Source organism: Silurus meridionalis, chromosome 3 (genome assembly GCF_014805685.1).
Source record: "Silurus meridionalis isolate SWU-2019-XX chromosome 3, ASM1480568v1, whole genome shotgun sequence".
In the NCBI taxonomy this organism is placed as follows: Eukaryota; Metazoa; Chordata; class Actinopteri; order Siluriformes; family Siluridae; genus Silurus; species Silurus meridionalis.
In genome coordinates this window covers 19,992,069-20,019,352 of record NC_060886.1, presented here as the reverse complement: position 1 = coordinate 20,019,352, position 27,284 = coordinate 19,992,069, and the positions used below count along the sequence as shown (strand labels likewise).

Sequence of the window (27,284 nt, the reverse complement as noted above, 5' to 3'; positions counted from 1 at the left end):
GATGGTTAAAATCTGTGTTCTTTAAATGCGTTAGGAGAAAATCAATAACAGCAAGCACAAGCATGGCAGCTGATTACTCCTGGATGCTCTGTGGACTAATAGAAAAAAAAAATGAAAAGCAAATCAATCATCATATTAATTTGTTTTCCATCAGTCCTGGGAGAAATCATCTTTATGTTTTTTCTGTCTCATTATACTTTTTAATCATGACTCTTTTAAAGCTGCTTTTTTTTTTTTTTAAGTAAATAGGCTATTTGCCCTTCCCCCACAACACTCTTCCTTTGCAGTCATTGTACTTGCACTTATTATGCTACAAAAGACTGAGCGGTCCTGACATTTCCACGGCATGCATAAGAGGCTGGTATGCAAGCCTTCTGTGATAATGACATTGCTTTGAGCTCGTTCCCCCCCATGCCTTCGCTAATCAAGATTCTCCAATACAATTAAAATCCCAGCAGCTCACTGCTAGGGTGACAAACGTGTCAAATCATTTCTCTCTCGGACGGCATCGAGCCAGACGGTGTTGTCTCTTCCTGCATCTCTAAAAGAAATGCAAAAACTGACCCCCCTCACTCACGAGGATGGAAGACGGGGGAAATCAATGAGGTTGCGAGACAGCAAGCAGCCACAGAAACCTGCTTTAAATTCCAAAAGCTGAATAACGATATTCACGCATCTTTAATTCAGAAGGGTCTGACTTTGTCTTTAAATGACTTCCACTATGCAATTACCAAGGGCAGCTATTCTCTGCATGGAACTGACGCTTATGTGATAGAAAACCATCAGTAAATTTACAGCTGCCCATTTTTCATTTAAAAATACAATGTGGCACGATGCACATTTTTAATGTGCTTAAGGAAGATTTAATCAAGATGCTGCATTGTAAATTTGTGCTGTAGGGATTATTATCCTTACCAATCACTGATGTTGCAGCTGCTATTACAGGAATTCCCATAAGCACTCCACATTTCTTATTAAGCTTGAGATTTCACTGCATTCTTTACATTTCATGTTGTCACCTCAGGGTTAAAAATATAGTAGTCCATATACCTCTGATTTTCTATGTAAGGAATGTATATAGACAACATGTCAGTATTATCTTCATACTATTTCACAGTTCTCAAACTTCTTCTCACTCGCCTTTTGTCACTCCCTGCCCTGTCCAACCCACAGATTCAAAACTGGTCACCAAGTTTCAGGACTCCATTTGCATAACAAAAATCTCTTTAGAACAATGAATGCGACAGTCAGCCTTTTGTCTTAGTAAGTATAAACATGTTTACAGTATAACAAATACTTTTCTCCACATATTCCAGCTTGAAAGGAAGTTAGGGTCATTTTTTGTTCAAAGAACCAACCATGGCAGAGGTGTGCATGGCAGAGGGAATCCACTTAGCACTCCAGTCAGTATTTCAGATCCACAACAGATGACCATCTTATGTCCCACAAGCAAGAAGGAAGATTTTACACAATACCAATTCCTAAAGTCCTGGGCGCAACAAGCCGGTAAACTATTATATTTTCATTATTCTGGGCACAATAAAAAGTCTGTTTTGCATTGGGAAAATAAAGAAACCATCAGAACATGTACTGTGTTATATTTTACACATGTTCATTCATTATGATCTACTAAAACAAATAGTTCCAAACACCTTAATGTTTTCATCTAAATCTCTGTATTGCAAAGTGTTTTGGTGCCACTGTATAACTTCAGATAGTTGTATCTTCTACTCCGAAAGAAAAACATTTTCTAATAAGTATAACACTTTTAAAGATGATCCTAATGCTACTTAATCTCTGTGTAACTTCACGATCCTCCACTCTATTGTCTCCGGCCATCTTTGCTTGTTTTTCTTGACATTTAGCAGTCAAGCAGTTTTTCTGCTCCTCCTCAGATCAGTTTTTGAGACTATCAGCATTGAAAAGGCGTAGCTTATTTTCTGTTGGTTACTTTTAATGGATTTGATGTTCATTCTGTGCACTGGGCAGCATTTAATTACAATATCAAAAGCAATAAAGATCTACCTAAAGCTAAAAAAAAATTGGTAGTGTTAAAGCAAGACTGTATACCGAACATTCAAATGATGCATTATAAATGCTGAAGTATTATTCTGTCAGCCTTTATTTGTTGCATGATCCATATAGGAGGAACAATAGTAAGGACAATGGATATATGAGTAGATGAGTAATGCTGACTCTTTCCTTCTTTACACTTACTTATTAAACGGCATGACTTGGCAGATAGGAGAGATGAGACTGTGTGCAACCTGTTATGCTGGAAGTTTAGGGAGTTGTATGGTGAATAAACGCAGGCGTTCAGACGGGAAAGCGTGACGTCACGGCGGTTGGCTGAAACGGAGCAGAAGTGAACACAGTGAGAGATCAGCACACACACACACAGAGTCAGTCTCTCTATCTCTCTAACACACACACACACACACACACACACACTCAAAGACAACAGCACTGCTCCACTCTCAGGCTCTGACATCTGCTCACTGTCGCGTCGCTTTTCATAAATCAGGAAGAAACACAGATCAGTGTAAAGACTCTGGAAGCTGCGGTTTACACACAAGAGCCGAGACGTTGAAAAGAAAATCAAAAGGTAGGTTTTTTTTATTATACAATTAAAACAATCTTTTATTTATTTTTTTCTTTTCTTTAAGAAACACATTTCCGCTTCTCCCAAGCTTTGGTAGCGCTGTGTTTCACTCTGTATAGAAACTAGTGCTGTTCCAGGTGCCGTGTTTTACTGATTCGGCTCTTACTGCTAACACACATATTTACACGTTTTATATTATATAGAATATAATATATATAATATAAGTCTAATTGTTTATAGATATCATGACTTCTAGATTTTTTTATTTGTTTTTTTTTTTAAATAAAGATTAAAGCCGGGACCTGATAACAATATAGGAGCCACAATCTTTTTCCTTATAAAACTTATTAAACTCTGTTTGTGGTTTTAATTGTAATAGTTGAATTGGTATAGAAGTGCGCAGGCTAACACACCAGGCTAATCTCAGCAGCGCCACTCACCTCTATTGTCTCAACTCCAGATTTCATTCATGTGGTTTTGGTAACAACTGAGCAAGAAAAGAAGTCGTCGTGTTTAAAAGCGTGTACTGAACAAGACCAAACAAACAAACAAAATGTATTTGAGAAGTTTTTGTGCTGTTTTGTTTGTTTGTCAACAGTTTTGTTACGAACACAAGAGTCCAGATGTACATGAGTTCAGATGTAACGTTTTCAGGGTTCAGAAGGAAATTCATGTTTGGCGTCATTTTGTGTCTGTTTATTTACATGAGATTTCATTATTTAGTTATAATGAATTTTTCCTCCCAGTCTAACTATTAAGTGAGAATCTGAAAGCAGTGGTGATGTGTTTATGGATTGAGAGTTTGTTTGTTTGGTGAACATTAGTAGTGAACATCTTTACAGTTACTATTCCACCCATATTAGGAATGCTTCTCTAGGAGACGTTCCCCTTGCTTGACTAGTAACACTGAATATTGTATTTTCCCTTTTTTTAATCATTCACAGAAGAGAAGTTTAGTGATCGCACCCTGTGAAGACACTACAGGACTGTGTGCTGATTTGGGATAGATTTAATAACGTTTCCTTTGCTTGATATAAACTGATCCTCACCCTGATTGTTGTAGTTTTCTGCTTTTGATCCACTTACGATTTCTAGTGCTCACTTCATGACTCCATCTAATTAGCATGACTGTGAAGGTGCTTAGGATTTTATAACAAAATGGCTTTTTAGGGATTTAAATTCTCATCTTAAGCAGAAGACGGACAAAGTAGTTCTTCTGCTCCTAACTTTCGAACGGCAAACTTTACTCGCGTTGAATTTTTTTATATGGGACCTTAAGTATGAGATAAGAAGCGTGTTGTACGTGATCGGCTGTGTTACATGGCCAACAAGGTTGTGATTACTGCGTGCTTGAATGGAGATGGATTCTGTGAGATCCACAAGGTTGGGAGGAGGGGTGAGGCGTTTAAACAAGCCGTTTACTTGTTCTGTCTGTTGCTACTTGTGTTTTCTTGGCCCTGGTTCCATTGCGAAACAGATTGCAACAGGCATCACCTAAATAAATAAATCTGCTGAGAAATAATTAAATATTATATGTATATGTGTGTATATATATCTACTGAATTGTCGAGTTATAAAAAAATGAGAGGATTATATGTCGTATTCTTTTTCAAGCGGCCATTGTGATATGCTGGTTGATCTGACACTGAGCCTTGAAACAGGCTTAATTTCCCTGAATCTTTTCAGCCTGCACTAACAGGCATTCATGCACGTGACAGAGGCTGGAGTTGTAAATGCCCCAGGTCTTTCTCTGGTGAAGAGGGTATTTCTTATCAATGGACACAGCTCAGAACCTTTGTGCTCCTCTGCAAGTTGCATAACTCGTGTTACACAAAAAATGCCAGTCTACTGACACAGCTGATCACACTTTAACTACATCGTATATAAATATAGTAGTGTTTTATTTAACACTGAATCTTTCTTGGCCGAGCTGTTATGTAGTTTGTGGCCCCATCCACAGCTCTATTGTTTGCTGTTTGTTTTGTACGGAGAGGCTAATATAAGGAATGAAGCATCTGTTCTGCTGAGCGTTCTGCTGTGCTGCTAGCCTCTTCTGGGAAATGCAGCTCGCCACTCTGATGCATTCACTTGACAGCTGCTTGATTCTGTGGAGATGCTTGGAAACCATTAGTGGAAATGAATTGCAACCTCCCCCTGCCTTTTTTTTTCTTATTCAGAGGCTTGCTCCCTCACCAAGGCACACGCACACACGCTCCCTCTCTCAGTTTGTAGTGCAAACAAATGGCCATTGTTGCTTTTTGTGGTCCAGCAGCTGAACACAGAAAGGAGGTTTTGATATACTTGTTGTATCTCAGCTGAAGAGAGCGAAGGCGAGGAGAGCAGAGTTGTCAGGGCTTGTTTTGTGGTTCAGATGTTTCCCAAGGAAACTATGCAGTGGTTTTCCAGACAAATGAGATTTTGATATCAACATACAGCAATAAGCATGTAGTTTAAAGTTTAGGGATGTTTAAGGTTTTGTTCTATAGGACACATCATAAACAACAAGATCAACCAACGGGAAATTTCTTTTACTCTGTGCAACTTTTTAGCAAATTTTTTTTTTTTTTTTTTGCAGCATCATGGAAAAATTGGGTCAGCTCTTGTCAGTAGTTTTCCCTGTTTTATAAGAAAACTTAATGGGCCATGTGGTAGAATAGAATCGATGACCGGGTAGCATAATTTATATCACATAGTTGTTACTATCCCAAATTTGATTTTGCAATTGCAACACATCCTGGAGTATTCTACACCTCACACAGGAATTTAGCAAAGATTGTTTGTGTTTCATGTGATCATGTTGAACATTTGTGAGACAAGTGAGTTCTTGTTACCACTTTAATTAAAGCCACTATAAACTGTTTTTTTTTTTTGCTTCACGTTCTTTTAAAGTGACCAAGATTTTCAAGATGTATAAAAAAAAGTTTGTCCTGATACTGGAAAAAAAAAAAATACATACTGATATTGGACCCTCCAATAAATGTTAAATAAACATCTCTTCAGATTTTCACCAAGTCAACAATTTATTATTAGCCTGTCGAGTATTTACAGGTCCCTGTGAATTAGCTGTTGCTTTATGGGAGCACATTAATATCAACATGCAGTTTTGAAATGCAGAGGGAATTACAGTCAGAGCTGCTGTTATTGACAGTTAATCACCTCCTGACCAGTCTGAATCAAGAATCCGACAGCGCAAAGTATAAGTAATTGACTGTTAGTTAAACACACAGCGATAAAGACTCACTTTGGAATCTAGTTTATTATTTACACAACCTAAAGCACCTACCAGGCCCGTGGTGCAGATGGGTGTTTTAAATGCCGATGAAGCAACAAGATGCACAGCTTGAAAGGTCATCACATTACCTCATATTTATTCAACAACGTCTTTATTGAGAATGCTTTCTGCATAAGGAAGCACTAATGCTCTCCTGCAAATCCAAGGACTGCGCTTGGTTATTTAAGATTATGAAAAATAACACCATGGTGCAGTCCCAGGGTCACTGTGACCTCCTAATGCTACACACAGAGAACTGCTTTGGTGAGGCTAGTTCTTTTAAAATGTGGAATAAAACCTGTTCCACATTAGAGCTACGGCTCATCAACCTTTTTTTAAACATTATTGTGTGCTGATCACCATGTTCAGGTCAGCCATTATCTGGTTTTGAATATTTGCAGTTTTTTTCTTTCTTTTTAAATTTTTTTTTTTACCATGACCACACAAAGTAATGAATGGCAATTACTAGCAATAAGAACAATTCAGTCGGATCCTGGGGCATTTCCTTTGAGCATGAATGTGGGCTTTTAAAAGGAAACATGATAGTTTCTATATAGATATCCTGATCTTTGATGAATGAGTCATAGCCATCTTGATCAGGGATCATAAAACAGAGGGCAGAGGGTGATGTGTTGTGTTGCATTATATATTTCCTTTGTTCATTTCTTCCTTCGTGGGGTGGATTATAAAAAAGTGATTATTAGATGATTAACTGCTAGTAATTATGAAAACATGTTTTCATTAATCAGAGTCTTAATTTTTTAACCCTTTTTTTTCAATGAATGTATTATGTTTATCTCTATCTATCTCTCTATCAATCATCTTTTGATTGTCTTGTATTTTTGGGAGCTGAAGCTCTGATGAAGACCTCCTACTGTGTAAATGGCTGTGATGTTTGAAATGCCAGTAGTTTGGGCTGCTTGCCCGTCTGCTACCCTCCATTAGCACCCTGGAGCGGAAGAGTGTGCGTTGTACTCACAAGAACTGACTGGGGAGAGAGAGAAAAAAAAAAGGAGTGTGTTGAGTAAGGTCTTGCATATTCATAGCCAAGGGACAGCTGCTTTCATTGGAAGCCCAGCTTCTTACTAGTTATCATAAACCCACACACATGCGTGCACACGCACTACTGCAAGCAGGCCCTGTCTTATTTATTGATCTCTCTGCATTTAAAATTTGGTCACAGCTGCCACAGAGCGTCTTCATTTTAGCTGTGTGTGCAGCTGCTGCTGCTGCTGCTGCTGCTGCAGACAAGTGATTTCCCCCTTACAACATAAAACGTGAGAAAGGGTATGCAGAAAGTCTGTCCTTGAATGAGTGTGGGGCAGTGAGCAGAAAAAGTTGGCTTATATGAGGAATGTAGAGTGCATGCTATACACGCAGTTGTTTTTTTTTTTTAGTAACATAATGAAGTTTTTAAGCGTTTAATGGCTGACCGGAGTCTCTGTTGTGCTGTACACCTTTCACACCATCCATCGATGGAGAGATGACTGTGAATAAATGGCAAGTGACACTGCTGGATGGTTACAAAGTGCAATTTCTAAACATACTGTTTTCCAACAGAGAGAGATCATTGTGAATAAACTGTATAAATATGTTTCATAAATCCAAATGAATGTGAAATATTTAAATAGCGATTATGGCGGTTGAAATCCTTGTGAAGCACATGTCCCTTAAATCACACGTTCCTTAGTGTTTGTTCCTGCTTTAATGCACTCGTCTGATTAGTCGAATTGGGTATATTAAATAAAAAAAAAAAACATTCAAATGTAATATACTTCAGGGCCCACATTGGAATCCCTCACCTTAAATGATCTATTGAATCCTACGGGTGTAACATGAGCCATCACTGCCTGTGTGACACTTCAAAGACCTTTTAGTCAGAGGCCTAGCGTTGACCTTCTGTGCTCCCCCCCACGGCATTGAAACGGCTGAACAGAACAGAAATAAGACTCCTGCATTATTTCATTCTCACTCTTTGTAGAATAGCCTTGTTGAACTGGCAGGAAAGGGCTGTCGTGTAGAAGAGCATTTTAATGGGAGATGTTTCCTCTGTTCTTTATTGAGGCTTGTATTGATGTGCTTCTGCTGGTTGTTGTGCTTTGATGGGAATCTCCTGAGCACCTCCAGCCTTGCGTGGCTCGCTGAAACAGGGCACGCACTTAGACCTAAATAAAGCAAGCTGCAAGTGAGTGCTAGCATCACCGATTTTTCGGAAGCGATACATTAGACTTTAAATGCTTCTTGGGCTATCACTCGGTAGAGCAAATGAGCCTTATAACAAATCATACTTTTTTGTGTGTGTTATGAGCATCCTGACCTAAAGTGCAGCCTGCCGTTGTTAAGGATTGAGAACAACATAATGCTGAATTTCAAAAAGGAAAAAACCAATGAATAAAACAGATTAAGATTACTGGGTCTCATTCATTCGAGTAGATAGATGTTTCAGTCAGTGCCATTGCAGCTGTAATTATGTGCTTTTGTATCATAACCGGTAATTTGTAAATGTCGAATGAAAGTAAATAAATTAATTGTGATTCATCATGTAATGTGAAGGCTGAGTGGTTATAATTCAAGGGTTGTACACATGAATTGTAGATTAGAAGAACTGTTTTTTTTTTATTTTTTTATTTGATTATAGATTAGCAATTTGGTTTGTGTTCCTTATCGTAGCCTTTTACAGTTTCTAATCAGCAGTGTGCTCTGAGTAAAGACAGTGTCACAACTAAGCCATTACTGTTAGAGCAACCAAAAATAGCACATTGTGCGATACCTACAGCTACTATAGGTAGCGTCTGTGTGTGTGTGTAAATAAGGTGTAATGGTGCTCACGGGAGGGTATAAATACACCCCAGCAGTGCGGAAGCACACCCAGATGGATCCGTGTTTAATGAAAATAAGGCAAAGCTGCTGGCTCACCACAATGTGTCAGAAGAGGAGGGCAAGCTGGCAGTCATGCTGATAACCTCCTCCCTCATCTAGAGTTGAAGAAAGCTGAGGAGGAAACAAAATTATTTTCTCAGTGGGTATTCAGCGCTGAAGATGTGCTTTAATCTTCGAACTGGTTCGATCAGTGTCCAGAAAGCCCTAGCAACAATGAAATGTTATCGCATTGTGCTATTCTAATAATCATAAGTGAGAGAATTGAGCATGTTTCCCCTCTTCTAGAAATGAACCAGTTACTCGGAGTAGTGGGATGAATGTTTTTCTAGAACGTCTGTTGTTTTAAAAACCAAAAAAAAGTAAATTGTTCTTGTGTCTTGTGTGTGGCTGTATATTTGGGGCTCTACTATCTTTCCAAGGCTATTATCTTAACTATCATCTTATTATCTCATTTATAATAATAGATCTATTTTACTCTGATATGGTTAATTTCAGTGTGCTCTGATCTTTTCGCTCCTTCAGGGTGGATGAAATGCATGAGAATGAGATGATTTTGTTGATAATTGAGTGTCTGTGTGTGTTTTGCAGGTTGTGAATTACTCATGCCCCTGCACTGAATTTCACTAAACAGTACTTCTTAAACAGTAAGTGACTACATGATGCATTTCTTTGTGTTGCTGATTTTGTTCTCCATTTGATTTTGTGCTACATTTGTTACAGAGACAACCGGTGCTGGTTAAGCACAGAACGTGCCCTAAAAAAAAAAAAAAAAAAAAAGATATTTTTCTGTGGTGTATTATCTGTTTTTCCCACTCTTATTTAGTTGATTTTCTCAATTGAATTGCAAGATGGTGCATTAATGCAATCCCAATCTGTTCTGGCAATTCTCAGGATCTGTTTTTGTCATGTTTTTACTTTTGACTTGAGAGATTAGGACTTGATGGAGACAGCACAACATTGCTGTATTTAAATGTAGCCAAGCAAAAGGTAATAATTGGGTGAGAGATTTTGAATGTAGTTCTGCACTTTCAGCAGTAGCTGGTTGACTGATTCAGTAATAAATCCTTTAATGCAGAATACAAATATTTAAAAGAAATATAGCAATATTTTTTTTTTTTACATTTACACAGATTCTGTATGTTAGTCCTATTGCAAATGTCACAGTTATACATATTAATGCAATAATAATAATAATGACTATAATTATAAAAGGTCACTCAGTGGATTTTGGCCTAAAAAAAAAAAAATTAAATGCATGTACAAATATTTTGTGTAGAATTTGCTTGTAAAGATTTTACCAGAGACACGCTGCTTTGACAATGCCAAAAGAAATTGAGAAAATTAATGATTTCTGTTAAATTAAAGGTTTTGTACTAAACTAAGATTGTGGCCACCAGATTGGAGGTGCTTATATCTTATACTATTCTGAAAACAGCTTTTAATTTACTTAAATTAAGTGTGCACACTATGCATGAAAGGAGGTTAGTCATCAGTGTTTTCCTCATCAGTTTGTATCAAAGTTGGTGATCAGCAGTACGTTAAACCGGTCGTATCCATTATGTGCGTGCGTGCATGTTGTGGAAGTAGGTTAAACCTGACCTATCCTGTTTTTGTGCTTTTTGGGAGGGCTTGCATTTAATCCTTCTGTTTAAAATATTTCTGTGCGCTTTTAGTTAGTGGCGCAGCCTTTACTGTTTCACACAGCCACGTTAGTCTGAAGGTGTGCATCTTTGTGTGTGTATATTTTGTAAGTGTGTGTCGCACACTGAGCCTAGTTTATTAGCAGGTTGCTGCCACAAGTGTCATGTGTAATATAATGGTTGTAAATAGAGCAGCTTCCTGCTTGGAGAGAAGAGAAGGTGAGAGAGACAGGAAGCAAAAAGGTAACTGATTAGGGATTGTCATTATCTCAGCTAAATTCACGTTGCTCCATGAAGGAAAACGCTGTTATTGGAGGTAAAGTCTAATGTGTAAAGTCTAACATAGAGACGGAATAAGGCAGCTGTTTGTCTGTGTGACATGGATGGCATTGTCTAAACCTATTTATAAATGTGCTTGTACTGATCTGAGCTGAAGCTTCATTAGATTGGCAGAGCACAGTGCTTTTAATGCAAAACACATAATATTCCCTGAACGTGTGAAAAGATTAAAACACATCCAGAAGGTCAAAAACAGCGGGTGGCAACACACAGGCGCACTTTTTAAAGTGTATTGCGTCAGCTTGGCAGGTTTTTTTTTTTTTTTTTTTTTTTTTTTTTTTTTTTTTGTCTATGTCTCTTTTTTTGACACCCCTAATTTCCGTTATTTTTCTTCTGCTTTCCACACATGCACACAATATATATATATATATATATATATATATATATATATATATATATATATATATATATATATACATACACACACACACACACACACCGCTTGTACACTTCCATTACAGGCTTCCATCAACTGCTCCCTATGAATAGATACATTTAATCTCTCTAGTCTGGTACGCAAGGTAATCTTTAGGATGCTTCTAAATGCTGATTAAAAGCGAACCCAGCTCATCCCCCATTCTCTCTTTCCAGTAGTATCATACTGAGAAGAGATGTAATGGCTCATAGAATTGGTAGAGTCTCTTCATCGAAGATGTCGTGTGGGGGAGACGGGGTCTCTTCATCCATAAAGCTTTTAGGGCAGTCCAAGGTGCTGAAGAGGTGCACTTTGTCATTGTGATGTCTAGATTAAACAGGGGCTCTGACCAAACTCTGATTGGGCCGATCGACCCCACTGTCCTGTAGCAATGAGTGTTTTTTCCTTATTAAACACTGAATTAATCCTCATTGTATAGGGAAGAAGCACATCCAGGTGTGCTGTTAAAAGGAAATTATATTGAATGAAGCTACTGTTTATTGTTGATGAGTGTATTTCAAAGTGTTTTATTATTCCAATACTATAGCAGTTTAAAGCCAACTATTATTATTTTTTCCATTTAATAAAAATGTCACATTGTATTCATAGTTCATAGTTACATTTAATGGTGTGCAACATCCTTGAAGCAAGTTAGAGCCTGCTTTCTATGTTAAAGCCGTTGGATAATATAGCTGATGAACTGATAAACAATTATCCACTCAGCAGCCTTGCTGTTCTTTCTCTGGAAGTTAATAAGACAAAACACATCACGACATTTAACAGAGAAACCGGAAAGCATGGTTTCTTTGTCTTACGAGGTTCCCTCCGAGGAAATCGTCGCTTGAGTGCTGACACTCAAAACTCCTTTCATAAATGTTAAACATTTTCAAACATAAAGCTTCAGCACATCAATAATTCTAAGCTTTTTACATTTGTTACATAACATTTTACAATCATTTGTTCTCTATCCTTAGATGAACACCTGCCATGCAAGTCTCTGTGAATTAGCTGTTACTATAGAAATGATGATGTGTTCGAACAAGCACATTAAAATATTTTATTGATGTACACCTGTGATTTGAGTCACAGCTGGGTGTAATGACAGAGCTGATTTATAGGTGATTATAGGAAATCGACTCCACAGTGCTTTAATATATGGTATGAATGAATCAGTGGGGATAAATAGGACAGAATGATAAAAGTACCTGGAGTCAGACATCACTGAAGTAAAGTCTTACAATAGTTGTCCGTTTTGTACAGTGGAGTTTGTACGCCCACTCTCACACAGCCAGCAGTGGTTCATCTCACTAACATGCTGTCTGTGAACATCCCTGTCTGTTTGGGGACATCCTCCCAACATGTACTTGCCACTCTCCATCTATCCTCTGTGCCTCACTCTCCCCCCCCTCATCTCTTTGTCTTTTAGTGTCTCTGGGGCTCTTTCTCTCTTTCGCTTTGTCTTTTCTTTGGAGAGTAGAGGGTAACTCCAAGCCTGCTGCTCCATTGAACCTAATCCCTGTTAGCGTCTAATGAGACTGTGACAAACACAAAAAAAGAAATGACCTCTAAGAGTGTGCAGTTTTTTTTTTGTAGCGTTTGCTTAGCATGCAGTGAAGTTTTTAATGTTTTAAAACTTTAATATTTGGTTTTATTAACCACAAGATTATTTGTGTATTATCCAAGTATGCAAGAAAATGAATAGCACATTAGGCAAATATGTATTATTTATATTTATGTAATATAGTAATTAGGACACATGTTTTTTTTTATTAATTCCCAAACCTGCATCCATCTTGTAAAATGTTTTGTATATTCAACAGAGTTTTAAAATAAAAATAGCACCAGAAATGATCATCTTATTAGAAGCACATTAGTGTAACAGGCATTATTTTAAAGACAATAAAAAAAAAAAAAATTCATAGACACTTCAGACTCCACTATCGGAGCGATGGGGGCTAGCCTATGTTCAACCCCCTATTGCTTATGTGGGGTAGTTGTATTAGTAATGTTGATAAAACTGTAGGATCCCAGAATGCATTTGTTAATAGTGTGCTGTGAAGAAAACATGTCTGAAAAGGCTTTGTGCTATAGTAGGGACTTTCCTGATCCTTCTGGATAATCTCTTTAGTTTGGTGTTGGTCCTTTTTTTGATGAAGAGTGGGATGGAGGGTTTGACTGCAGGCCTCGGGGCACTAATTACTGACTGGGTAATAAGATACCAAGCTGTGCACCCTTATGTTAATTTACTCACAATAAATCAGAAAGAAACGTGACTACTTTTCAGTAGAATCTGATGTAATTCTCGTGTCAGGGCCAGTGTTCTCCAATAAAGAAAGTTCAAGGTGTGTGTGTGTGTGTGTGTGTGTGGCTGGTCTAATAAATGAAAAGCTTTTTTATGGGGGAAAATTGTTGAATGTTTTCTTTTATCTTTATTTAAAAAGGAACCAAAAGGTAGTGTTTTCGGGATAGTTTGTGTCTTGTGACTCGGTATGAGACTTGTGTGAGCATAGTCTGAAAGACCATCTTTTTTTTTTTCTGTCTTTTCAGTGTGCATATGTTGAGAACGGAAACTAAATTCTGAGTTGTTTGGTTGTTATGCCCATCTGCCTGTCTGCACTGCCAGTGCAAAAGCCAAGACATCCTCTTTGCTCCATTCTGACTCTGGCCTCAAACCTACTAAAATGCACAAAGGCCACATCCTGCACTTAAGAAAATGCTTTAAATGCATGCATAGCCTGCAGCTGAATCGTGTACCGCAAAATTCACCTAGCTTAATAAAGCACATCAAAAAATGGCTTCACTAATATCAGGGCTGATAAAAGTGCCATCCTTTTAAGGAGCAGAGTAAATGCCACTTAGCTGGATGAGGGAGGGAGTGAGGGAGAATATATCTGTGCCGTCAGCTCTTCCTTGCACTGATAGAGGTGACATCAAGGTGAAGGCACACTTGGTTGGAAATCATTGATATTCTGACTTGCCGGCTGCAAATGGCTCAGTGGCAGATGGAGTCTTTGTCAGGGAAGAAAAATGGCAGCCAGGGAATGCGGCTGCTGTTTTCTCCCCCCACCGACCATCTACGCTGGCAGCCTGTGACCTTCTACTGCCTGTGTGACGATTTTGCTTGTGCACTTTGATCAATTACTCTGCCTGCATTGTTTTCAAGGAATGTGGAAAGATCAAAATGGCGTTCCCCCCCCCAGACATGATTGTGGTATACACATACGGAGTACAAGGTGGTAGTGATCTCATATCTGTAATTTCTAATACTTGCCATCTTTGTGTGTGTGTTTCCATGTTTTCCATTTTAGTGAAAATCCCTGTTATGTGTATTTTGTGTGTTTGTCAGCTTCACCTGCTTACTCTTTGGTGTTGAGCCTGTCTGGAAGGATTTATGCAGACATACTGTTGCTGTGTGTCTGGTATGAGAGCACACACTGTGTTGCTCATTTTTTATTTTTTTGCCATCCCTTTTATCATCAAGAGCCATTGAAATTCTTCTGGAATTCTTACTGGGCTTTCACAAATGTAATTGTTTTGGATTAGAACCTAGTTTTTTATTCTAATTGTTGTGAAAGGTTTGCTTAGGGCCTGTCCTGTGTAACACTTCAGCTAATTAATTTGGTTTAAATCACTTGATCCTTTTAACAAGATTGATAAAATGTATAATCATTAAGTGGTGAAGTGAATAGGGTTGCTGCCTCAAAGCTCCAAAGTCCATGGTTTGATCCTTAAAATGTTGCCCCCACCACCACCACCACCAAACAAAAAAAAGACCTGAAGACCTACACCACATTGTACCCAGTTGTGTGTGTACTAAATGTTAGATTCCTGCCCAGCTCCTGGGATAGGTTCCTGATCTATTTTGACCCTGACCAGGATGAAGTTGGTTTTGGATTTAGTTGTGGCCAATTCCTGTGTACCAGTTAGATTTCTCCTCTCATATAACAAATACCAACCCAGAAGGGTGAAGGTGATCCCATGCTTCCCCCAAGATATATGAGGCCAACCATCTTTTCACTTATCATGTATGGTGTCACGTATTCAGAAGAAAGCACTGTCCACTTTCTTGTACATGCATGAGCTTGCAGGCAGCCATGATTTGCTAATATTGCTGTGATTGATGGGGCAGAGATTAAGCCACCCCTCCCTCTCCCTCACTGACAGTATGGACTGTTTTGGACTTCTGGTCACAAATGGCTGTGGCATTGTCTGGATTAAAACTAGCAATCTCCAGGTTATAGAGGCTTCTTCTCCCAGGCTTGAACACCCTGATTTTGAAAGTTATTTATTTAATTATCATTAAACAATGTTCACAAAGAAGGGTTAAATCCTTTCTGGTTTTAAATAAAAAAAAAAAAGCTTTTTATTATTGACATTTGTCATTCAAATTTAAGTTTTTTTAAATGACATGATAATTATTTGTTCTTATGAAATCAGTAACTGATTTGGCTTATGTTTGTGTAACATAAACAAATAAAATGCAATATTAGTTCATCTTGTGGGATTGCTTTTTCACTTAATTATTAAAGCTAATTAACTGTCAGGATTAATTGTCCGTGAGGAAGAAGTCGTCTGCTTTCCAGTTCTGTATGGTTAAATGCATGTTGCTCAAGGAATATGGTTGAGTGTATCAGTATTTATAATTTATAATTTAAACAAGACAATTTGCAATATCTCCGGTTTCGAATGTGGATGTAAGAATTGTGGTTTTTGTAGTTTTTTTAAATTAGTCACTATTTTTTATATTGTTATGTATTAACAATAAAATGTAGTTAAAAAGCTGTTTTCTGTATCTATGCTTTTTCAGCTAAAAATATTAATCCTGGCATTGCTGAAGCTTTGCTAGAAACAGGGTGTAGTCTAGACTTGGATTATGCAGGTAGGATTTTAAAAGGTGTTTTTAAGCAGGTGTTCATGGCCTGTGTGGAAGAAAATGAGTATGCATATTTATAAAGGCAATAGTCATACACAATACTATCTATGTTACAATAGGAGCATAAAGAACTGGCATATGGGTAGACAGGAAGTCGCTCTAAATTAAGTGTGTGATTTGCTATCCAGCTTGACTTGAGTATCCCAGCATACCTTCTGCTCTACAAGTCCCTATATCTTCATGGTAAGAATGGTATACAGTGAGTTAAAGATATGTCTACTGAGATGATTTTGTAAACAAAATGATGAAACAAAAAGCTTTGTTTTTAAATTGAGCTGGTTTTCTCCAGAGGTTGAGGATTTCACTGATCTTTTTTGTTGTACCAGCATATTAGATGGGCATGTGTTCTACCAGAGATTTGCAGTATATGGCAGAGGTTAAATCTGATTTATACCCAACATCTGTCTCTGGCAGGTGTGCAGTCTTGTCACATTTGAAGACTGTGTGTTCCAGGTGTTGTTCTGTGTGATGCATACTGGGCTAGAGAGGAATCTATTAGAATCCATGAGCTTTCTGTAGGTTTCAGGTTTCTGTCAAGTTTAGGTTTCTTTTTTTGCACTTTACAGTAAGCTGTCAGGAATGTTTACTGCCTGCTAGAAATGCCTTAAGAGTGTATAAAGTGTCTCACTGTAATTCTGAAGAAGGCAGAGTTTCACCCGTTCATCATTCATGCCACCTAAACAACATCTCGACACTTGATACTGTACCCTGAAATGAAACCGGATAAATGTACCTTTTGCATATAGTGACACTTTTTATTTAGATGAAATCTTCCTTGCTGTGGCAGCTAAAATAGAGATTTATATTTTATCTTAAAGATTGGAGAAACCTAGTTCAATTTAATGAGTTGCTATGCAACATTTATTTCCCTTTAACCCTTCTATGTAAAATGTCTGGTTTGACTTATTAGAGCTTCAGCTGGCACAATGAGCGAGATCTCTGGGATTAGATTGTCCTTTTAGAACCCAATCTTTGTAGATCACCTCCTCAAAATATGTGATCTCTCCTACTTTACATTTTAAATCACATTTTAATGATCACAGTGCTGTGCCAATAAGCAAACAAACAAAAACGAAATCCAAAGCTAATTTGCTGTGATTTCAAACATGCATAATCCGTGATTCATGTTATTCATGTTTATTTTGTTTCTTGATGATGTTATTGCTGAATTATTTTATATTGTTAAGCCATCATTAGTTTCTTGGATTTGTAAATAATGAGGAAGGCACTGTATAAATTCTAAGTGGATTACAAGCATAGGCTACTTCAATTCAATTCCACAGTGCGCAGAAATAAAAGATGAGGTTTGGCGACTAACTGGTTTAGTTATGAATTAATATTTGTTAAATGAATACATCCATTACTGTATATACTTTTGGAATTATATGCACAAATTGTACATTTATTTGTTCATTTAGAATATTTGCACTTGCTAGTATATAGAATATCAGCTTTTCTGAGTTGCCTTGTCAATTTTATTTGATTTAAAAAAAAAAAAAGGTGGCAGACATGCATGTTTAAGCCTTGAGGGTGACCATAAATTATCATGTAATTTTTTTTCTTTATTTTGCTGCTTAGGCATTGGAGTGCTTTTCTAAGTGTAGATGGAACCTTTTTAATGATTATTTTTGTATATGTAGATTCTCTTCTGGGGCTGAAGTTCTCATTATTGGAACACACATTGCATATAGGATGGAAGAGGTATAGGAAAAATGTTTAATGTTACCCTGAGATATATTTGATATTTTAGAATAAAAGTGTAGGAGGGGTAGTGCAACATTAAAAGACTGCATCCCTAGTTGCACAGTATGTTCAAGGTGCAAAGAGTAATGTGATGTTTTTTCTTTTAATTATTGTGTTAGCTCACTCGTGCAGTAATGCTGCACTAATCGTTATTGCAAAAATCATTTTTGGGTGTGGGTTATGTTTAGGTCACAAGTGCCATTTAATGTAATTACCGGCTGCAAACGAATGCCGACTGATTTATGTAGAGAGCATATTTATGTGCACAGTTACGTTAAGATCTGCTGCTCATTGTTAACCATACATCACATTATTGTTGCATGCATTTGCAAACGTGCATTTATTTATTTCTTTTGCATAATGTGATATGGCTGTTGAGAATCAACAATTTTTTTAAATGATTTGATTGCATATGATTAACAATTTACAGTGTACTGTGTGTTCTGCAAATTTGTAGAGAACATGTCCTTATTGCTAATTATAGTGTAGGTTCTGTATTGAGAGCAATCTTAAATATCTGAAACAAGACCAGTTTGCTTTTGCCCCTCATGCTGTATCTCTTTGTTGTAATTGTTGCTTTAGGTTAATAGCAGTGCTGCTGCTATTGTTTGAACAAAATGTTCATGCTGACTGTGTAGTATCTATTTCACAATTAGGGAATTTTAGAGTTTTGACACCAAAATGCCTTCCATGTCACATGTGTGGTGTAACTATAACGATGTGCTTGTGATCCATCAAAAGCCACCATTTTATGGATGATTAAATGGAAAGAATACAGAGTGGTATGTGTTCATATGAAACATATGCAAGGGATTGTTAGTAATTGTTTCATTTTCTACTACTTCTTCACATTTTGGTTTTTAATCTAAACGTGTCTTCTGGTCTGTAATAAATAATTTTGCTTTCATGCGAAATATAATTTGATTGTATTTACAGAAAGACCGGTTTTCAAAATTTCTGTATGTATTCTGCATTTGGATGGATGGATGGATGGATGGATGGATGGATGGATGGATGGATGGATGGATGGATGGATGGATGGGGATAAAAATGCATTGTCCTCAGTAACCTTTAAATGACCTGGTAGAAAAGAAGAAGCTGTTCGAGGAAAATGTTTAATTCCTTTATTTAAATATGTAGATGAGATCAGTTCGTTTGTTGTGTTAAATAGTGGAAAATATCACATAGGGAGTGTTTGTTTGGCACTCAAATATGTCAGTTTCCTGAAATGTCATATTTAAAAATCCAACTACATTACCCAAGAATACATACATGCTGGTTTACTGCATTACCACTTCACAAATTCCTTTCAACACAGCTTTCCTTTGTTACATGCGTTTTAAATTTCTTTATTGTTGCAGCAGTGTCTTCTTTTATTGCCTTCCTTTTTAACTGCATGTCATGCCCATTTGCATTTCATCATGCCAAAAGTCAGATGGCTAGGGGAGGTCTACTCTTATTTTTCTTTCACAGACTTTTTAACTCTTCATTCACTTTTATTTATCTCTCAAAACACAACTACACTTTTGGAGCACAGTTTTCAACCTCAAACATGGCTTGTTTATTTAGAAACAAGCTTCTATGTTCAACAACTTTCTACCTTATGGTCAAAACTCAGTATTGACATACCTGACCATAGTGTGTATTAATGCTGGGTTTGTTCATCTTTTTCAAGATGTAGCATTGTTTGTTTATGGATTTTGATTAAAATGAAATTGAGTGTTTGTGCTCCTGTTTCATGGCCCTTATGTGGATATTACATATTTTATTATTGGCAGCAGATCTTCATGCCAATGTTCAGTCGAGAAGTAGAGAAACAATTTCTGAAACAATTTAGGGGTAAAAAATTGGAGAGATGAGCATTCGGATCATTTGCAGAAGTAATGAGTTGTTATTGTCTCATAACAAGCACTTTCTTCATGGCAGTAATGCATTTCATAGCTGAGCGTATTAACTTACCTGAAATCTATGGTTACCATGTTTACTGGTAAGACATTGTGTAGAAAAAATGATCTAAATCTGTTCAATATCTGAAATTAAATCTCAGGTACCATTCACTGCTACAACACAGAACACGAATCTTTAGAGATAGAAAAAAAAAATGTATTATATACTTACGATAACATCTGCATTTTACACAATTATTAATTGCTACTCTAAAGCTCTTAGAAACTTTTTTAAACTGTAATTGACTTCTCAAAAGTGGACAACAAATTGATTTGTGTCCGGTATTGTTCAAAATAGCACACTTTTGTTAATGTGCTAAATGCCATTAATGTGCTATGTGTGCTGTAAAACCATTGTGGCATATCTGGGATTTTGCCTCACTAGAGCCAACCACACTAAACACTGACCATTTTATTTATTCCTCCACCTCTAAATAGTGTGCGTTTTGGTTACACACACACACACATACATACATACATACATACATACATACACACACACATATATATATATATATATATATATATATATATATATATATATATATACACACACACACACGTATAAGGAAAATGTGTGTGTGTGTGTGTGTGTGTGTGTGTGTGTGTGTGTGTGTGTGTGTGTGTGTGTGTGTGTGTGTGTATTATACATTTTCCTTTTTTAAGTAACTACTACTCTCTTTTCTATGTACAGAGATGTATTTATAGCAAATTAAATGCACAGTAAATGATCCTTGTGAAAATCCTCCTGAATAAGTTTTCTATTCAATACAATTTTGTAAAAATATTGTGTAAATTTGTACACAGTCAAAATCCATAGATACCCTTTTAACGCAAGTTAAAGGTAGTGTTGCATCTTTGTGAAAGTCATTACGCATAAAGCAAGCATGGTTTCTATAATTTTAGATTTTTTCCCCCTTGTTTAAGGTTAAAGCTGTCTTTCGATGACACAGGTTCACCAGGATTTATTTAACAGACGCTCTCAATTTAGATATCGTTGTCATGTGCTGCATATCCATTTCTTTCAGCTCCCACATCCATTATGTGATTTCATCAGCACCTTGGTAAAACTGAAAATCAGACCACTATTGTTGGAAGAAGACTCTGGCTTCTGCTTTTACACAGATCTGAAGCCCATTGTTTTCTGTAAAGAGCACTCTTCAGCTCTGCTCTTTTTTATTTAATTGTTCACATCTTTTTATCTTTCCACATCTCATCTACCTTAATGACCTGGGTGGTATGAGGAGCTGATTAACTACCGTTTGATCCGGATGGAAGACATTATTATTATGTAAAAAAGCAGAGCAAAGCATTTTTGCATTCTCTGTACCTTCCTTTTTCATTGCGTGGGGACTTACTATTTGGGCATTTATTTATCATTTGTTCTTATGAATTCCAATATTAAATATGGTTTTCCAGCTTCGTTAATATTCATTCAACCTACGGCGCTAAATACAATTCCTGGACACATGACTGATCCAGATTACTTCAATTTGTCACAGGTTAATCTAGCACAATGACAGCAAATAAGAGGTGCAACTGTCTTGTACTGTGTCTGAAATGTTATAGCCCTGTCAATCATGATTACAATTCTATATATAGTGTTTTTGTTTTAAAAAAAAAAAAAAGGTGGCATTTGTGCAACAGTAAAAACCACTGATTGAAACAAAACACCACTTATGTGTATTATTTATGTGTGGTTTTATTAGCCCTGAATAACTACCAGGGGTGGTGAGAATTACTAAAGATGCTAAAAGTCCACGAATAAATTTACTTCAGTTAAAGGCTATAATTGTGTCATACATATAATAAGTGAAAAATGTGGGGTTTTTTTTTAACTCAATCCCACAATTATCAACAAAATCAGTAATACTGAAACTGTTTCTGCCATTTTGTCCATCTCTAAAGACTGACTGAGCAACTATACATTCACACATAGACATTGGAACAAATAGAAACGAAGACCCTTCGCAAATAATTCACCACTCTGTATCATTCCCCCTCTTTTCCTTTTGTAAATTGCATGTTGTCAGATTTCTCCCAAGTGTTTGCTGCCTGCTGTGACGATGGCAGCTTCCTTTGCCTGCCTGTATTTTTTTTTTCCCACCAATTTTTTTCTTGTCTTTATTCATCCATCCCTCCCACAGCTGTGTCTGGTTCCACCTGTGTGATTGGCAGTTTGTGCTCAGTAAATCCATTGTTTTAGGAGACTTGGTCATGTTGCTGGGTTTAGACAGCGGTGTTGTGGTTGAGGTGTTTATGTGACAGAGTGGTCAGAAGCTCTCAGACTTTCAGAAGGATTTATCCTTATGTGTTAATGAACCTCCTGTCTGTCTCTCTGTCTGTGTGCGTGTGCACGAGTGAATAGTAGAGAAAAACTGAAGTAGTCTTTTCTTTATAACCTTATTTCAAGCAACACTCGAGATAAATTACTATTAACTTGCTTAAAAAGAAAAAAGGGCAGGACCTCACTGTCAAATTTACAGAAATACTAGTTGGTCATCTTATTACTATTATTCCTGTGACAAATTATCACAGTTCTAAAATATTTTGTATATAAATCCTGCTCGAATCGTGTCATTTTTCTCTGAAATGTTTTCACTTTTAGAAATGTTGCTTACCTAAAGTCAGAGAGAACAGAAACTGGACCGTATCCTTTGTGGTGGGGTGTTTTTTTTTTTAATTTTTTTTTTTTTTTTTTATAAATTGTATTGCTGTGAGAAGTTGATCTGATAACTGTATAAATGTGCAGTTGTTCCTGGTCAGTGAGTGTGTATTGCAGTCAAATTAGTAATGAAACGGTTTTCAATTATTCATGTTATTCGTAGAGAACAAAAACATCAAAGCACACTCAATGCAAACTGTGTGAAGACATACCTTACTACTCTTATTAGGGAGCTTTTTCAAAGAGAAAATGGTGAATTAAATATTTCATGTTGAAGGTAGATGAACAGGGGGAATTAAAACAATGTTGGCTTTAAATGTGCAGTACTAAGCAAATCACAAATTTCTGTCGGTCAGCATCTCTGCGTGTCACCGTCTTGCTCAATTATAATTTGCAATCTATTAAAATGTGCAAATGATTTTACAGCCAATTTGGTTGTTCCACACACATGGAGCACACACAATGCATAGTAACACACCTTCAATCCATGTGTGTTTGATTAGAAGCAAAGATGCTTGTATTTATATTCCATAGTGTAATATCTGTCCATCTTCTTAATTGTGTGTGTGTGTGTGTGTGTGTGTGTGTGTGTGTGTGTGTGTGTGTGTGTGTGTGTGTGTGTGTGTGTAAGAGAAACCAAGGGCCAGTGTTTGATGATCTGTGCACTGTTATAGTGCTCTAGGTTTCTTCTGCACTGTCAGCTGGAAGACCTGCTGTGCATGTATATGCTTCTTGCCGTCTTGTAAACTTGAGCTCTGCACACATGCTGAACACGTATACATTTTAAACGGGTACACTAAATACACAAACAAATTATTGTACTATTGAGCAATTATGTTATGTTTTCCTGCATTTATGTTAATAATATTGTGCAAAAAAACACATACCTTGAACTGTTAACTGTGAACATTCAGATGTAACGATACATTTGTGCTCTTTATACTGTCATAAATTGCATGTAGATATATTATTTTCTGGATATGTATGTGTTGATTTTTTGTTGTTGTTGTATGCAACTTTTGCAGTTATGGAGTCTGGAGAGAGATTGCCACCGTCCAGCAACTCTCAATCATCCCTCAGCTCCTCTGCCCCACCTCCAGATTCATCACCAAACATAACAAGCGATAGTGGTAAGATGATGACCTAACACACACAAAAAAAATCACACCGCATTACTATATAATACTTTTGCCTAGAGAGTTCCCACAGCATTGAGCACAATAACTATAATAACTTGCTGTGCTGCTGTGTCTTGAATTGCAGAGTCTGCACCATGGTGTAAGCCACATTATAGACTTCTATGCAACAGCTCTTAACACTTTAATGTGATTGTGTCTTGCTGAATGTGTTGTGCATTATATAAGTTTGGAAATAATTACTCATTGTCTCATGTTGGAAAAAAAAATAGTGACGTTTATGTTGTTTTTAGTGTTATGTGAAGCACATCACAGAAAATTCTGAAAAATAGACATGACACTGTATTTTTTTTAATTAAATCAAAGAATTTAAACAGTAGAAAGGTTTTGAACAGGTTCCAGCAGAGATAGTTTAAATAGACCCAGCACACTGCTTAAAATATGAATTTAAAGGGGGGAGGAATAAATATTCCCGTGCCATTTGGGTAGAAGGGATCTCGTGCTTCCCGACGTCTCCTATGTGGGGGTGGGTCTACGACAACTATATTACCTAAATCCCACCTGGCCAATAAACAGTTAATAGCATTGTTGGTGAAGCTGTAACAAGAAGGCATATGTTATATAACTTTTTTTTATTCTGATGCATTTACAGATTTCTTTTTTCTTTTGGATACATAATAAAAAAGCCACATAATTTACACCATTTGTGTCTAAATAAAGTTTGAAAAATCGCCTCGTTGATCTGTTTCTGGAATACGAGTCTCTCTAATAAAAATGGATACGATCTTGGTCTTGCGTGATCGAGAACAACTTACCGGGAGTAGTGCCAAGATGGCCGCCAAGTCGATAGACTTTATTAGAGAGACTTTATGTACACTTGCAGTCATATGTTCAAGTGCATGCAGAATTAAATTGACTACGCAGTAAAACTTGTTGGGTTAGATGCTGTGTATTTATTTATGCCAAGACACCAATTCCCTGTCTGTGGAAGGTATTTTGGGATTTTGTAATCTTTCAGATATCGGTTGTTTATTTCAAAGATGGAAACACGGGTGTGTGCGTGCGTATATATAATGTTCTTTTGCTGCCAATAGCTTTATTCTTGTTTATGAAAGCTGAACCCAAAGCACATGCAAGAATGTTGTATGAATTTGGGCGCATTAACACACTTAAAAAAGCGGATAAGTGTCAATGCGAGCTTGCACATAGGTTTTATGTAGGAGCAGACCAAATCTGTCCTGAGCAGGATTGATTTTTGTGCACAAACTGCTCATGGAGTAAAATAACAGCATAAGCACTGCGCTCTGCTAACGATGTGTGTGCTATTATGGCAGTGGGAGAAAGCCTCTAGCAGCCCTGGCTAACATTTTTGACAGTTTGGTTGCAATAGAAGAAGCTGCTGCTTTAATGAATGCCAACAATTAAAAAGCCTCTCTGTCTTTTCTCTCAACTGCTGACAACCTTTAACTCCTGTTTACCACATGGAGAGAAAGAAAGAGGGGAGCTGCTTTATTCTCCACGCAATCGTATAGTGGGTACTATTACATATGTTTCGAATTTACTGTTTGATTTTCCCAGGTAAAAAAAAAACATGCAAATTTTCTGTTATTTATGGTATTTGTTTAGGATAAGAAGAGAACAAAGCTGTCTTTCTGTGCATTTTTGTGCACACACGCAATTTGTGTGGGAGATTGGGGGGTCTGCAGGCAGGGTAGGGTGGTGATTAAAGTAGACAGTTCAGTGACACCTCTGAATTCAGACCAGAAGAAATAATGGTGATTGCTACTCATTTATCTGGTGGGTGCTGCCCTAAGGAGCACATTATAGCAGAATGTTACATTTCATGAAGATAGTATGTGCTTACTGTGTGTCCGTTTATTATTAATATACTGGGTTGCTATCACGTTCCTTAACAATCGCTGTTACTCATGACAAGCCTCAGCAGTAAACAAAAGGAGGTTGAACCTGTTTCGTTTCATGCTGATTATATCCATGTAGGTATATCGTGTTGTTCTCGTGTGTTGTGTGTTGTTGGCGGATCTCACGTCTTTGCCAGGTGACTCACATGATGAAAGACAAATGTGTTGATGGATTTTAAACAGGGACCAGTGACGCCCCCTGTTCACTGGAGATGCTGCAGTGTCTGAACACAGTACACTAACCGTAGTCGTGTATGTGGAGCTCATTGTGGAATTTAATTGTTCTGAGGCTGGGAATAATGATGCTATTAATATTAAAAGGTATTTACTGACGTCATTGTGCCATGCTGAGGAGGCTGCGGAGACGAGGAGATGAATGTAGGCATCCTCAGCATTCTCATCTTTATCTACTCTGCTGTAGACATCAAGGTCCTTAGAGAGCTGGGTGATAAATATGCAGCTCATCAGAATTAAAATGAAAAGAGGATATTTTCCTGAATTGTATGTTTCCTGGTATGAAGGCAGCTCAGCACATGGAGTCTTTGGGTTTGTTTGTTTTTTTTGTCCGTCTTCTTGCAGTTGAAGTAAACATTACACACAGTATATAATTATTATAAAATCTAAATTGAGTTAGATATGCAATAATAATGATATAGTCTATATTTTTAGCTCTTTTTATATGACAAATTGGATATAAATTTTAGGGCTGTCAAAATGCATTAAAAACACGATTAATGCAAATTCATTTTACCGGCATTAATTTAATGTGCTGCTGTTTCTGTGACCTTTTTTTTTTTATTAAAAATAAATAAATGTAAAACCTTCAACGCAATACACATTTATTCACAACGTCCTTTCTTTACTCAGCAATTAAAAGAGATAAAAAAAAAAAACCTTCACAGATTTTTAATCACTAAACTAAACAATTGTTTTACTGATGCACCAAGTTTTAAATCAAGCAACCAGAATCCACCAGGGTTTTTAAAAAATGTTTTTTTTTTTTTTTTTTTTTTGGGGGGTAATGTGTAAAAATAGAGGTTAGGATAAAGTGTCCACATACTTTTGACCGTATAGTGTGTGCTCAAGGTTTTAACTTGTCCAGTTGAATAGGTTATTAAATGTGTAGTGAAACAAAATGGTTGCACTCTGTTCTGCTAACTGATTCTCTGATGCCATGTTTTCCTCATCCCCTGACTTGTACAGATCTCTGTGTGCATGACTAAGAATGTCAACTGTCATTTCACTCATTGCTCAAACCATCACTGACAAAACTGTCATAATATTTATGCATGATAGAGACAATTGTTGCTGTCTGTAATGCAACCGTGAAATTTCCCAGTGTGAGCATTTTATTCAGTTTGCCCAGTAAAATTAAAGTCTAATTATTTAGTTATGTACCCCTTGTTCTATGTGTAATTTATACAATACAGTCTTACGGAGTAAATGAATGAACAAAGTTCTCTGTTTCTTGTTCCCTTTGTTTTTTCTCTGCAGGACATCTGTTTCAGCTGGTTAGTGATCCAGGGTTTAGAGCATCTTTCCCCATGTTGAGCCATCCAGCATTCAGGCTGTATGCGCCTCTTTCTGGATGTTCTGATTTCAGAAGCCTGGGGATTTTGGGATTGCAGGGAGGCTTAATGTCCCACCCACAACTTGGATCATTTCCAGGTATGCTGCCCTACAGCTGAATGGTGTACATATGCTGAAATCTAAATTAAGAAAACAAATATTCTATTTATATCATATTGGTCAAATATATTATATATAATGAACAATTTAAAAAGTGCATTGGTTT

The 27,284-nt window shown here is 36.9% G+C and overlaps 1 protein-coding gene across 1 annotated transcript in view; it reads left to right on the top strand.

The window, feature by feature from the left end:
* Positions 1–2,375: 2,375 nt before the first annotated feature.
* Positions 2,376–27,284, top strand: part of LOC124382672 (bromodomain adjacent to zinc finger domain protein 2B) — a 50,217-nt gene continuing 25,308 nt past the window's right edge. The window contains 4 exon segments of the mRNA XM_046844771.1: positions 2,376–2,605; positions 9,342–9,397; positions 23,460–23,564; positions 26,984–27,157. Of these exon segments, the coding sequence (XP_046700727.1) occupies positions 23,462–23,564; positions 26,984–27,157 (277 nt within the window). The 5' untranslated portion in view covers positions 2,376–2,605; positions 9,342–9,397; positions 23,460–23,461.